General features: G+C 45.3%; 1 protein-coding gene across 5 annotated transcripts in view; it reads left to right on the top strand.

Annotated features, from left to right (window-relative positions):
- MYOF (myoferlin) overlaps positions 1 to 14,426 on the top strand; it is a 154,034-nt gene that overhangs the window by 46,253 nt on the left and 93,355 nt on the right. For all 5 annotated transcript variants that reach the window (XR_015241740.1, XM_086680387.1, XM_086680389.1 and 2 more), the window contains 4 exons: positions 11,032 to 11,198; positions 11,819 to 11,947; positions 14,127 to 14,189; positions 14,275 to 14,325. Coding sequence is in view for 4 of the 5 variants with exons in the window: in XM_086680387.1 (XP_086536513.1) it covers positions 11,032 to 11,198; positions 11,819 to 11,947; positions 14,127 to 14,189; positions 14,275 to 14,325 (410 nt within the window). In the remaining variant the exon portion in view is untranslated. The remainder of the gene's footprint in view (positions 1 to 11,031; positions 11,199 to 11,818; positions 11,948 to 14,126; positions 14,190 to 14,274; positions 14,326 to 14,426) is intronic.

Raw genomic sequence — 14,426 nt, 5'->3', positions numbered from 1 at the left:
AAGGATTCAATGAGATAAAGTATATAAAGTACTTCGCCCAGTACCTAGAATGCTACCTTAATGGTGGCTATTGTTATTATTATGATTTTTCTTATGATTTATTGTTTTATGATCTAGTGTTTTTACAAAAACAACTCCTGGTGATATGTAGTCATGAGTTCAGTTGGGTGGCACCCTCTGTATGAACGTTCAGATTGTTGCCTCTAAAAATCAGAGCTATTGGAAAAGAATGATCTGGTTTGGCTCAAAGTCATGTTGGGATGACTAAATGTTTATTTTTAAATATCTTTTAAACAAAGGAAAAGAAAAAGATTGTGTCCTAGTGGACCAGAAAGACTGAGAATAAGCAACTTCTCAAGTTATTGACAGTGTAGGGGGAGGTCCCATCTCCTGAGACAGACCCAGGTAAGACCAAGCTCAGAAACCATGCAATTTCCCTGGAGCCAAGGCTGCTTAAAAATGAGAAAAGCACCAACTCTTGAACTTGTAGACCCAATGGGGAGAAAATCCTTGTCATCTAGGCTCCCTTTGCTTGAGGCTCCTTCTCCTCAGCTCCTGGATTGTCTTGGCAACGCTAATGCTCCAGCAGTGTTTGTGGACTGACAGCCCACCCATTCCCTTTGGAAGCTCGCTCCCAGCAGGCTCTGCCATGGCAGTTGGCAAAGGTCGTCCTCAGAAGTTCTATAGAATGCCTGATCATGCTGGATAGAGATAGGAAATAAACCAGAACCTGAGTTCCTTTCATTTGGATCTCAAACAAAGGGTGTGTTACTAGGTGCTGGCCAGGAAATGAGCAGTGTCTGCAGGCCAGTTTCATTTTCAAGTGTGAGATGACAACACGAAACTTTTTTATTTAAAAAACATACAGGGTTCTTGGCCCTGAAAGTACTATCTTTGTTGTATAAGATGACTATTCACCAAAGTTGGGTCAAGGGAGACATTCTGGGGTGCCCGGGTGGCTCAGTTGGTTGAGTGTCCAACTCTTGATTTCCACTCAGATCATGATCCCAGGGTCATGGGATCCAGCCCTGCACTGGGCTCTGTGATGAGCGTGGAGTCTGCTTGGGATTCTCTCTCTCTCTCTCTCTCTCTCTCTCTCTCCCCCTCTGTCCTTACCCCGCTCTCCTTCTTTCTTTCTTAAAAAAACCCAAAAAACAAAAAACAGTTTTAAGGGTGACATTCTGAATGATGGCTTCATAATCCCGCTGAAAGAATCTTTTCTTCAACATTTAAGAAAATCTTTCAATATCCTGGATTATTTGGATGTTTCAAGGGAAAACCTTTTTTTGTCTTAATAAGACAATTCAATTCAACTAAGCAAAGATATCTTTGAGTATTCACTACAACTCTGTGCTAGGGAAGACACTAGGGGGAAAAAACCCAACAACTTGCAGTCTTGGGGGAAGATAAGACAAAGAAATATGAGGCAGAGAAATAATGGTGAGAGAGCCACACCTTCTGCCGCCACATACTTTAATAACCAAAACAGAACATCTGGCCCAGAATTTTTTTTCCCTTCCTTTTAAATTTTTTTTTTTCAACGTTTTTTATTTATTTTTGGGACAGAGAGAGACAGAGCATGAACGGGGGAGGGGCAGAGAGAGAGGGAGACACAGAATCGGAAACAGGCTCCAGGCTCCGAGCCATCAGCCCAGAGCCTGACGCGGGGCTCGAACTCACGGACCGCGAGATCGTGACCTGGCTGAAGTCGGACGCTTAACCGACTGCGCCACCCAGGCACCCCTTTTCCCTTCCTTTTAATTAACTCTTTTAAAAAACTTTACCATTCCATGTAAAAGTAATGGTCGGCTTCCTCTAATTTATATAGATCTTTACAAATTTTTAAAAAAATTTGAACTTGTTGATCTTCTTTTTGAGTACAAAAGCAATACCCATTTGTAAAAACGTAAACATTGCAGAAATATAAAACACAGAAAGTGCACATCTTCCACACTCCCACCCTCCTGAGATAACCACTGTTCATGATTACCAATATCGTTTGTAAAGATTACCAACCACATAGTGAGTCTTGCATAGAGGAAATTTGAAACACTAATGATAGAACACAAAAGTGAAGATTTTCAGGAAAATTCACCGCTGGAAACTGAAGAAACTAATTTGACCACAGATCCCAGGAATTGGATATAGGAGGTGTGTGTGTGTGTGTGTGTGTGTGTGTGTGTGTGTGTGTTAAGGACTTGTTTTCTTTTAGAGCAGTTTTAGGTTTACCACAATATTGAGAGGAAGATAACAGAGATTTCAGATACACACCCTGCCCCACACATACATGGCCTTCCCTGTCATCAATGTCACTCATCAGAATGATGACATTTTGTTTTACAAAGGAAGAACCTATGGGGCTCACAGTGAACATATGTGACATCATAGTCACCCAGTCCATAGTATCCCTTAGAGTTCATTCTTGGTGGTGTATATTTGATGGGTTTGGACAAGTGTATAATGACATATATTCATCATTATAATATCATACAGAGTATTTTCAGTGCCCTAAAATCCTCTGTGCTTTGCATATTCATCCACCTGCCCAACCTTTGGTAACCCCTGATCTTTTCATTGTCTCCATAGCTTTGCCTTTTCTAGATTGTCCTTGAGCTGGAATCGCGTAGTATGTAGACTTTTCAGATTGGCTTCTTTCACTTAGCAGTATGAATTTATGATTCCCCATGTCTTTTCATGGGCTGATAGCTCACTTCATTGTCTGGGTACACCATGGTTTATTTATCCGTTCACCTTCTGAAGAACATCTTGGTTGCTTCCAAGTTTGGCAATATGAATAAAACTGCTCCAAACATCCGTGTGTGGGTTTGTGTAGACATACAGTTTCAACTCCTTTGGGTAAAGACCAAGGAGCATGATTGCTGGATCACACGGTACGAGTATGCTTAGCTTTGCAGGAAGCCCCCAGTCTTATAAAGTGACTGTATCATTTTGCATTCCTACCAGCAACGTATGAGAGTTCTGTCACTCCACATCCTCGCCAGCATTTGGTATTGGCAATGTCCCGGATTTTGACCATTTAAATAGGTGTGTAGTGGCATCTCATTGTCTCAACTTGTATTTCCTGATGACATCGGATTTGGAGCCTCTTTTCATATTCTTATCCGCTATCTGTGTATCTGTATCTCTGGTGAGCTGTCTGTTTAGGTCTTTGACCCATTTTTTAATCAAGTTGTTTTTTTCTTGTTGAGCTTTAAGAATTCTTGCTTATTTTGTATATATAAAGGATAATCGTCCTTTATCGATTGTGTCTTTTACAAATACTTTCTGCCAGTCTGTGGCTTGTCTTCTTATTATCTTCACATTGTCTTTTGCAGAGCAGAAGTTTTTAATTTTAATGAAGTCCAGTTTATCAATTATTTCTTTTTTGGATCGTGTCTTTGGTGGTATAGCTAAGGGTTTTGTTTTTAAGGAATGCATTTCTGGAACTCTTATATCAGGATGACAAAGATTACAGACCCAGGGTATTGGTGGTTTGACTGAACATGTATAGTATCAAAGCTATTTGTTTCACTGATCCACCTCTAAGACTGTTCCTGTGACAGAGGGGTGGGGTGACCCAGACTTCAGGCTTGACTTCCCAAAAACCTGTTACCTTCCCAACTTGATTCACCAGATGTCAGTTAGCTTGAATGGAGCCTACATTCTTGTTGCCGGAATGAACTATTTTTAAAATCTCACATCTATTTTTGAAGAGCCATCTGTTAAATTTGTGCTGTGTTCAACAACGGAAGGGCAAAAACTCATTTATCATTAGACATTGCCACTTCGAACTTATTTTTTTCCACAAATACTAAAGTCACTGTGCTTAAGATTAAATTCAGTCCACTTTGGGGGCACCTGGGTGGCTCAGTCAGCTGAGCGCTGTGACTTCGGCTCAGGTCATGATCTCACGGTTCGTGTGTTCAAGCCCCGTGTCAGGCTCTGTGCTGACAGCTCGGAGCCTGGATCCTGCTTCACATTCTGTGTGTGTGTCTGTCTCTCTCTGCCCCTTCCCGACATATACTCTCTCTCTCAAAAATAAACAAATAAACATTAAAAAAAATTCAATCCAGTTTAGAAAACATTTACTGACAACTGAGGCATACAGAGATGATAAAGTCATGGTTTGCCACCGAGGAGCTTGCATTTCAGTAAAAAGGTAAGATATCAGCATGAATAAGTATAGGTCAGAGCTGAATAAATTCCCCAACAGAGGATTAAGCAAATTATTACATGGAACATAATTTTTTTAGAGAAAGTACTTTTTCAGCTATCGATTTCAACTGTGTATTCTTAGTGCCTACCACTAAGTCATGATTGCTCACTAAATGCTTGGTTGGTTGAGTGAGTAAGTGAATGATGGATGGGCAATGGATATTGTTTAAATGTTTCCTTTCAAGAAAGGCATTTTGGGGGGGAATACTAGTGAATAGACAAAAGGGACGAATTCATTCAGAGACGTAGTCAAAAGGCAGCGTGTTCCCAAGGGCTGGGAATGCCAAGCCGAGACATTTGTTCTGGGACACATCATGGGGATCCATGGAGCATGGTGAAGAAGGGACTGACTTCGTCAGAACTGAACTGGAAAATTACCAGTTTGCTAGAAGATTGTTGGAGGCACTCTTTCCAGGATTGGCCTCTATTTGACTTTGTCCAGCAAACTGATTGTATTAAGCCTATCTTTCTTCCAAGTTATTTCAGAAAGCCAAAGTGATCATAATAAACAAGGGGTTCTTAAACTTTAGACACAGGGAAAATCATCAAGGGAGATCTTTAAATGTGCAGACTTCTGTCACCGACTCCCAGAGAGTGTGATTTAGCTGGTCTGGAGGGGACCCCCTGCAATCTGTGCAGTTGGTAGAAACTTCCAGGAGATCCTGATGAGAGCAGAGTTGGGAACTCACTGTAAGAAGTCCCAGAGTTGAGCATTTTACCTCGTTAATAGTATCTTGCCCAGATGCAGCTGGAGCTTTTTGGGCAACGTTTCCTAGACTGGATCACAGGTCAGTTAATTCAAGCAGTTGCTGCCAAGATTACCCTGCAAGCCTCTCTTTGCATTACTGTATGGTTAGAGGTTCTTCCGTGACACCTGTGCTCTGGGCTACGCATTAGAACCATTCCAGAAAATTCGTGGTGCACATATAGTGCTGTTTACCCAAGAATCGGGGTGGAGGGTAATGAAGTGCTTATGGTTGAGTGCAGATGTGTATTTATATAACTTCTCTCGGGTTAGAAACCCAGAAAAGTTACTAGTCAACATAGCAGCTAAATCAGCACGTTATCTCCAAAATGTTTTCATGTTTAAAGACGTCCTCTCTCCCATTCTGCTTTGTACGTTTTTAACTTACACTGATGGTATTATACCAGCCCTTTGTGCTGACTTAGCAGTGACCTTTGGCCCAAGGTAATTAAGTTCTGCCTTAATCACTTAACAAAATTTTGTCATTAGAAGCAAAATTAATATCACAGGCAGAGATTGGCATTCTAGGACTCTAGAGAAACAGAGTTGCTGTGACCAAAAAAAAAAAAAAAAAAAAAAACAGGAAAGAAAGAAAAAGAAAAGGCATAAAATATTCCAGAAAGGACTCTCATCAAGGAATGGGAGAAGATTAGATGGAATGGTGGCCCAGTTAGAGCCTAGGTGGAAAGATGAGGGGCGTGGAACAGTGTTTGGAGGCCTGCTGGCCAGGGCACAGGGTCTGTATTTCAGGCCAGGAGAAAACCAGTGGCGACTGGGTAAGTGTCTCTCTTCTTCAGCCATTCCTAGGAATTGCCTTCATTGGGAAGCTCTAACAGGATGAGAGCGATGGCAGGGAAAGGCTGGCTTGCATATCTGGTGCCATCTGAGTGACTGATAGCTCATTCTCTTACGCTCAGAAAGGGTAAGTGCTAGAGTAGGATAGCATGAGAGCTTGGTGGAGTGAGAGAAGCTGATCTCTGCTAGGGAAGGGCACAGTTGGGCATGCCGGAGGCAAACTTGACTGTATCCTAAGGTCCCCTAGGGGCTGCCAACTCTTCAGCACTGGGTGCACAAACAGATGCCCTCCAGGGAAGTGTCACTATCACAAGTGATGACACACAGGGGCAGCTGGCAGGAATATTGCAACTGAGCTTCTGGAGAGAGGCCAATATTACATCTCAGGAATTATGAAGACGTGTTTTGTTGAGCTGCTGGAGTTGCAATGGAGAGCCATTCCTAAGTGTTCATTGAAGCTCACTTATAACCAAGGGTGAGTCACATAGAGGGTTACTGACATTCAGAAAGGAGACAGGCCAGTGTTGGCTGCACTCAAAAGCTTGGCAGGATATGACTGAGTGGCATGGTAATTGTTGGAGAGGCAGGATGGTGTTCATATAAAGAAATTGTGCAGAGGTTTTCACTGTCAAAGTGACAGATAAAGAGAGCAGAAAAATAGTAACTATAGAGGGCGCTATGGAATCAAGGACAGATTTTGGTTTGTTTTTATTGTGGGCAGTATTTCAGCACATTTATATCTTGATGGGAATGATGCAACTGAGAGGGAGAAGACTGAGGAGTACATACAGAGGCAGAAATTGCAGAAGCAAAATCCATGGGTAGGTGGAGGAGAGGAGATGTGTGCACATGTGGAAAGATTGACCTCAGGTTGGGAGCACAGACAGTTCAATGATTATAGCAAGAGAGGAGGCAGACAGCAGGTGCGGGTAGGAAGGTTGCCTTGGCATGGGACGATGAGGATATTCTCTTCTGATTGCCTGTTTTGTCCATGAAATAAGCAAGGTCATGAGCTGGCAGTGAGAAGGATACGAGAGGGTGTTAGAAGCTTTCAAGGTGCAAAAAAGGTGGGAGTTCAGAAAGGTAAAGTGATTTGACCTTGTTGGCTAATTAGTGGCCTTCTCAGACCAGGGTCCAGGAAAACTGTGAATAGATGCCTTGGAAGTATGATAGATGGCCAGGGAGTCCTGCGAGTCCACTTTGGGGGTGTGATCATGACATTTAAGTGGGAATAGTCAGGAAGGTGAGTGTTCAGCCATATGCAGCTCCCTGGGTGAAGGCATGGAGCAAGGGGAGGTTGAATGAACCAGATGAGCACAATAAGTGAGAGAAGGGAAGGGTTGAGGAGCAGAGAGAAGAGAGATGGCAGTGTTAGATCACAGACTCCAGCTCAGATTAGGAGAAAAGGGTGTGAACGCAGTGAAGGAGGATGGGAGGGGGTGATGTCCATAGATTGGGGCTGCCCATGTGGCTGCAGACTGTGGACTGGAGCAATAGATGGAACGCACTGGAAAGATACAAAAAATGGCCTCTGGAATGAGTTGAATAGTGTCCCCACTGCCCAGTTCCTACACGGACCCTGAGAAGGTGACCTTATTTGGAAATGGGATCTTCGCAGGTGTAATTAGCTAAGATGAAGTCGTGCTGGGGTGGGGTGGGCCCTAAATCCAGTGATGGGTACCCTTACAAAAAGAGAAGATACATGGACACACAGGGGAGAAGGCCATGTGATGACACACGCAGAGGTTGGAAGGATGCAGCCACAAGCCAAGGAATGCCGAGGATTGCCACGGGCCACCAACTAAGAGGCAAGGAAGGACTTTTGTCTGAAATTAATAATTACAAAATTTCACAAAATTACAAAATTAAAATTACAAAATTAATTATAAAATTAATATTTACAAAATTAACATTACAGAATATTACAAAATTCTGGAAAAACTGGGTCACTGTGACACCTCCTCCCCCCCCCACCCAAAGAAACATAAACTATTCCGGAAAGGACTCTTCATCAAGGAATGGAAGAGGATTAGATGGGGTGGTGGCTCTGAGGGACCATGGTCCTGCCAACACCCTCCTTCTAGAGTTTGGAACTGTGAGAGAATATATTTCTCTTGTTTTCAGCCACCCAGTTTGTGGTTCTTCGTGCTAACCAGCAAAAACAAGCAAATAAATACAAGCAGCAGCTTTCTGTTTGATCATCAGTTCCCAACTCAGTGTTGCCCTCTGTGGTCATGAAGGGTCATCCTTTGTAGGTCCACTTGGCTGTGCATCGGATACATGCCTGGGTCTCAGTGATGGCGCATGCCCACACAACCACTCACATTTGGTAACAAAACAGCTTGCACAGAAGGGTGTGCCTGGCAGGGCCTAAAGGGCCCCCCCTCACTGTTTGTGGAACACTTAGGGTGGTATTGTTTAACCCCGTGCAACTTCCTGCCACCTAATGGGGCGATTTCCTGCTCCAGTATCCTTCTGTTCTACACAGAGATGCTGGCTGTAGCCATGACTTTGGCTGGTTTCCTCTGACGCATCGCTGAGCCTAAAGTCTGAATGGCAGAAGGTATTTCCTAGAAGAAACTGGCTCTTCATTGCCTGCTGTCTTTCTAAAGTATCCATCAAGAGTTTAATGAGGACTTGTACAGAGTCCAGCACCGCGAAGGGGTACAACTTACCCCTCCTTCTCCTGCTTGCCACCATACATAACCACCAACCCCGAATGGAACAGTCCGCAGCAGGGAGGAAGCTTTGCTTAGGCCCAGGACGATGGAAGGGAGTTTGTCTTAGTTGTCAGAGCATCCAGCCCAGCCACTGCCCAGTCCAGAACAGGTTTGCAGCAGGGGGGGCCTGGCCTTCTGGGTTCTCCTGAGAATGGAGCAAAGGTCGGAGGAGCACCTTCTAGTGTCCGGGCGCTCTTCCCTGAGAGCTGTGCTGCCACTTGTACAAATTGCTCAGGAACTCGGGAAGGCAGGGGCCCATGTCCCCTCATTCATTCTGCATTCACCAAGCCCCCGGCTAGGACGATGTGTGGTGCTGTCCAGAGACAGGGTATTCACCTGGGGCTTGAGGGAGTTGAGGAGCTCACTTGGTGAAGAATGGGAGGGACATTTTGAGACCTGGGCTCCCAGAGATGGGGGGCAGGCAAGCCTTGCTTCTGAAGCCTATTCAGGGATGGGGAAAATGAGACCCAGGTTACCTTGCAGAGGGCAAAGGTAGCCCTTCCCTGCCTTCAGCCTCTCTGGGGTATCCTGGTGTCCTGACAGAGGTGCTGAGGAACCAGACGGACCACAGCTCCTTCACCCACAGCCTGGTTTTAGACCCAGTCTTAAGCCATTGAGGTAGGGTGAACACCCGGGTGCTCATTTCAGCTCAGCTCCCAATGACCTCACAGCTCGTTCAGCTTTCCAGACTTTAGTTGTCTCGTCTGCACACCGTGGGGAGGGGCACATCCAACCCGGGACCTCTGAGGCCCCTCTAGCCTAACGCTCTGAGGGGCTGTGACTCCAAAGCGTAGATCCAAAGGGTGTCAGGGCAGACCTCAGAGGGCTGAGGAACAGAGGGGGAAGTCACACTTGGGGAGTAGGACATGAAAAGGGGACCATGCAGAACCTGAGAAGGTTCAGTCAGAGTGCCAGGAAGAGAGTGGCATGATGTAAGGAAGTGTGTGTGGGTCCCAGTGCCCAAGGCCATGTTAAGTGGAATGTGAGGACTCAGAAAAGGGTCCTGAGCTTAGTGAGAAGAGGTCATGGTTGACATTCATAGACAGAAGTGGGTGGATAGGCGAAGCGTGAATGAGGGGTGGTGAGGAGGAGGGTTCATTCTGGGCTGAGCTCTGAAGCAGTATGTGGTGTGGGTGGGCGGCTTTTACTTCCTTGTAACTGCCCCTTCCTCACACTGAGCCCCCCTCCCCCATGCTGCCTACTGACTGTTCCAGCCCTCACCCCACCTCATGACTGCTCTCCAGGAAGTGTCCTAGAATCTTGCGCTCCTGCAAAAACTGATTCATCAACAAAAGTTAAAAAAAAAAAAAAAAGATGAATTTATAGGCTGGCTTTTTGCCAGACACCATGTTGAAGGTTTGCATATACATTAATTTTCTTTACAATAACCCTGTGGTAAATACTATTATTTCTCCCTTCTTACAAATGAGAAAACTAAAACAGAAATTATAAAACTTACTCAGACTCACATAGCTGAAAATTGGGATTTGAATTTAAGCCATATGACTCCAGAGCCCAAGTTTTAAGAGCTGTGCTACACGGCAGTTTGATTGAACTAATTCATACTATCATGTGAGTGACTGACAGACATGTTAGCATGGAAATTCAGTCTCTTGCATGATTTCGCATTGTAAAGGAGGAGTTTCAGAATCCAAAGGTAGGGAGTGCAAATGCTGGTACTTTTTGGACAAGTTAGTCTTCTAGGATCTCTTAAATTATACTGCACAGGTTAGCAGGAGTTCACACTTTTTGTCTGTTAAGATAAGAAAAACTGAAATTTGTCAACGAGTCTAAAAGAGTCTGTGACTAGAAGAAAGGGGAGACATAGTAGGCAGAAATTAGTTTTTTGTTTTTGTTTTTGTTTTTTTGTTTTTAAGGAGAGAAAGATCTGTGCCTGTGTGAAGGCAGAGGGGAGGCCCCGTTGGGAAGGATCCTCTGGACGTACTCAAGAGAGTGAGGGACACTTGGGGTGTTTTCCAAAGAATCAGAAGGAAGTAGGCTCTCACTATGTCAATCAGGAAGCACCTCCCCTGCCCTGCCCCGAGTATGAAGGGAAGCTAGGGGGATAACGAGGAGACAGATGTGTGTGGAAGTGAAAGACTAGGTGGGCAAAGGGAGGGCATGAGACCACCTTGGTCTGCTTGGCAAGAAAGCGGGAGTTGAAGTCTCCTGTGCAAAGTTCCAGTTTCCGCCGGCATTTTCTCACCTCTGTGTCCTAACTGCAGAAAGGTCCCTTGACATCAGGGGGGGTTCCCAGATCAGAACCAGGTGATTTCTGGCTAGGTCTGACTGAGACTTCTATCACTCTCCCCTTGGTCTCTGGTGTTCTCTTGGCCACTCTGAATACAGCCCGAATGAGCGCCCTGATGCACCACGAACACATTTTCCTAAGAAACTGTATCCGAGTCAGCACATCCCAAATAAGTGTCACCAGAGGAGCGACTCCTTCACCACCTGCCTCAGGAACACTGAAAACTCTTGGAGTCCAGGAAACCCGAGTTCAGACATTTACAGTGTGAGGGCCATCTCTGACGGCATTCCTTTTTGGTGTTTTAGGAGAAGAGGAGGAAGATGGAGGTGATGAAGACAGATTGGACAATACAGTCAGGACCCCTGGGCCCAAGGGGGCAGGTGGGCTGGAGTCGGAGGCTCAGCTTGCCCGGAGGCTCACGAAAGGAAAGAAGAGCCGGCGGATGCTGTCCAACAAGCCCCAGGACTTCCAGGTAGGAACAGCCAGCACACCCCACGTTTGTTTTACTGCCGTATTGTCCAGCTTCTGTTAGTCGCGGTGTTCCGGGAGAGACCCATTGCTATGGGCAGCAGCTCAGCTAGCAAAAGGGGACATCAGGGCATAAACCCGAAAAGAAGAGCTGTCCGTCTCTGTTCTGCATGCAGAAGTAGACGTAGTCAAGCCAGATGAGGCTCGTCAGAGAAATAAAACTATACCGCTCCTTCCCTTTGGTGGTAGGAGAGACGAGAATCACAGTATTGCATTTTCATAGCTCTAGGCACCTCATTGGTGGTCAGCCGTGGAGTGAGTTAATGCATCCCAGGCTCAGGCAGACCGGGGAGGAGGCTGGGGTTGGAGCAGCGGCCTCTGCCCTGTCCCGCCCTTTCCCAGGGCCAGCTCTGGACTATTCCAGTCCCACTACTGCTCTCAGTTTCTGGAACCCAGTTCCACCTTGGGAATGAGCATGGGGGCCACCCCAGTCCATGCACGCCGCTGTGTGGCAAAGCTGCCCTGGCCTGCTTTCAGCGGTCCTTACAGGCAGGCGAGCTGACGGGGATCCGAGGACTCCTTACTGGGGAAGGATCAGTAACAACACCCCTTCTGTGCTTCCAGATCCGTGTCCGGGTGATTGAGGGCCGGCAGTTAAGTGGCAACAATATAAGGCCCGTGGTCAAGGTCCACGTCTGTGGTCAGACACACCGAACGAGAATCAAGAGAGGGAACAACCCATTTTTTGATGAGGTAAATGGGCATAATGCATGTTTCTGCTCAATGCGTCTGTTCTACTTATATGCACCTCCCAGCGTTCTCTCTCCTGTTCCGTATGGGAGGGGAACTCGTGGACAAAGATCTGGTAAAGACAACGAAAAGTTCCCGCGTTAAACATTCTAAGGACCACTGGGTCTTGAAACCACGTGTCCTGCTTCATCATTGGTTCTCAGAGCTGCCGGGGTCTTGCTGGCGTTTTTAGACCACTTCCCCATGGCGCCTCTCCTGACGGATCCTTGTACCCCTTAGGATGGAGCCCGTGAAGTCACCTACATCTGCCTTTGCTCTTTCTAATCAGCAGGGTGTGTCTGAGGGATGAGTCCATGTGACTGAGTCGTTTCTGTGATTGCTTTGTTACTTTTAAAACAGCATGCCCAGCACATTTTCACAATTAAGACCAGTTGATGCTGGACGCCCATGAAAGAAAAAAATACCGAGTTTCAGTCCCAGCTCTAAGGCAGATGTTACAGTTTTCACAGGGACAACAATGGCTGGCTTTTTAAAGATGTCAAAACCTACATGGCTAGAAAAATAATACATGTTAAAGGAAAGCAGTTAGGAGCCAAAAGGTTTTTCTTGTCCCTGAATATCGAGAACATAGTCCTTCTGTTGACCCCTTCTGGAACACTCCTCAAAAACACTGAATACCTTGATAGTCATCTCAGGTAGCACAAACCCCACGATCAGGGCTGTGAAGAGAAATGATAAGCTTGGGGACTTTTCCAAGCCCAGCCTTGCTCTGAGGAGATTCATTTCTGAGATTCCTCAGGCGTGCGTCCCATTGCCCGTTCTGTGAGCCCAGGCCTTCTTTCCAGGGTTTCCTATCCCCGTTCCCCTGAGATCCCTCCCTACAGCTTCCAGACCTAGCCTCAGCTCCACTTTTGTTCTTTTCCATACCCCTATGTGTAAAAGGAACCAGTTGCTTCTGCCTTGTGTTCTAGTTTCTTCCCCTATGTTCAAGCTGGCCCTACCTTCATTCACAGAAGACCTATCTTCTTGCTTGTCACTTCTCTTCCTTGGATGAACTGTAGACACCAGCACGCAGCTGAGTAGTGTCAAAGCAGACATGAGACATGGGTGTACATTGAGCACTTCCGGAAAGTGGACTTTGGGAAAGAGGTTCACTGTGAAGAAGACCAGACTGCAGGGAGGGCAGGCCGCGGGTGACTGGACACCTAAGGTGTAATGCATTCATAGGCAGGATAAATATTTACTCAGCCACATTCTCAGGAGCCTAGCAAGAATCTCCACCTTAGAATTTCCCATTATAATGAATTTTTTTGAGATGAGAACTCTGGGCAAAAGGGAAAAGATCAAATACCTGAGGCTCCAAGCAGACCAATTCAGGAATCAATAAAAGAATTTTACTAAAAAAAATCCCTAGTTTACCTACATCTTCTTAACCAAGTGATTAAACTTGGTATCACTGATAATGGGACGAACTGAAGTGTGTGTCCTGATGTGATATAATGGAAGTATTAACATCACCTGTGTTGTTTCTTGTCAAATGACCAATTTGAATCTAACAGTGAGGAAATATTCATGCAAATCCAGAGTGTGGGATATTTTATAAGACAACTGATCTTGATAGAAAAAATAAACCACAAAAATAGGCAGGAGTACAGTTCTACATAAAAGGAAACTAAAAAGACACAACAACCTGTATGTATAATCCTTGAGTGGATCCTAGATGTCTTTTAAAAAAGCTAAAAAAGAACTTTTTTCAGGACAATTGTAGACATTGTAGAAATTCAGGACAATTGTAGGGAATTCAACTCAACTTTCCAGGTCATGCAAGCCCTAAGCACCCATTTTAGTGGGATTGCAGCATGCAATAACCTTAGATCTTTATGTGAGCTAGTATGTTTCTGGCCCCAAAGGAACAATTCTGTTTCATTACATAAACACTACCGTTGTTACTTAACCCTTTTTCCTTTTTCTGACATGCAAAGGTGAGTTTGCCATGAAGCTCAATAAGTTTAAGCTTATGGGTCTTTCTGAAGGCCCTGCGATGTGTTCTCATGGTCACACCTATTTGGGGGTTATGTTTTTATAATTTCTTAGGAGGGCCCTCAAATTATAGCATTAGATCACACTAAACCTGAGTCCACCCCTGTAAACGTTCAAACATTTTTCTCTTTTGTTTTGACAGTTATTTTTCTACAATGTCCACATAACTCCTTCTGAACTGATGGATGAGATCATCAGCATTCGGGTAAGGGGGCTCCGGAGTAGGAAGGTGGTGCTCTCTAACTGCCGGATAAAGCCGATAAGCTTCTCATGGCTCTTCTTTCTTTCAGGTTTATAATTCCCATTCTTTGCGGGCAGACTGTCTGATGGGGGAATTTAAGGTGAGTGCCAACAGTCTGTTTCATTCAACTTAGATGGGCACTGTCGTAATGAGGCATCAGGTTCCTGGCCACATATCCGGCTGTCCACCTGGGTGATCTTA

Source organism: Puma concolor, chromosome D2 (assembly GCF_028749965.1).
Source record: "Puma concolor isolate L17-30 chromosome D2, mPumCon1.1.hap2, whole genome shotgun sequence".
Taxonomy (NCBI): domain Eukaryota; kingdom Metazoa; phylum Chordata; class Mammalia; order Carnivora; family Felidae; genus Puma; species Puma concolor.
The sequence above is the reverse complement of the archived record's forward strand: the minus strand, read 5'-3'. Positions and strand labels throughout refer to the sequence as shown.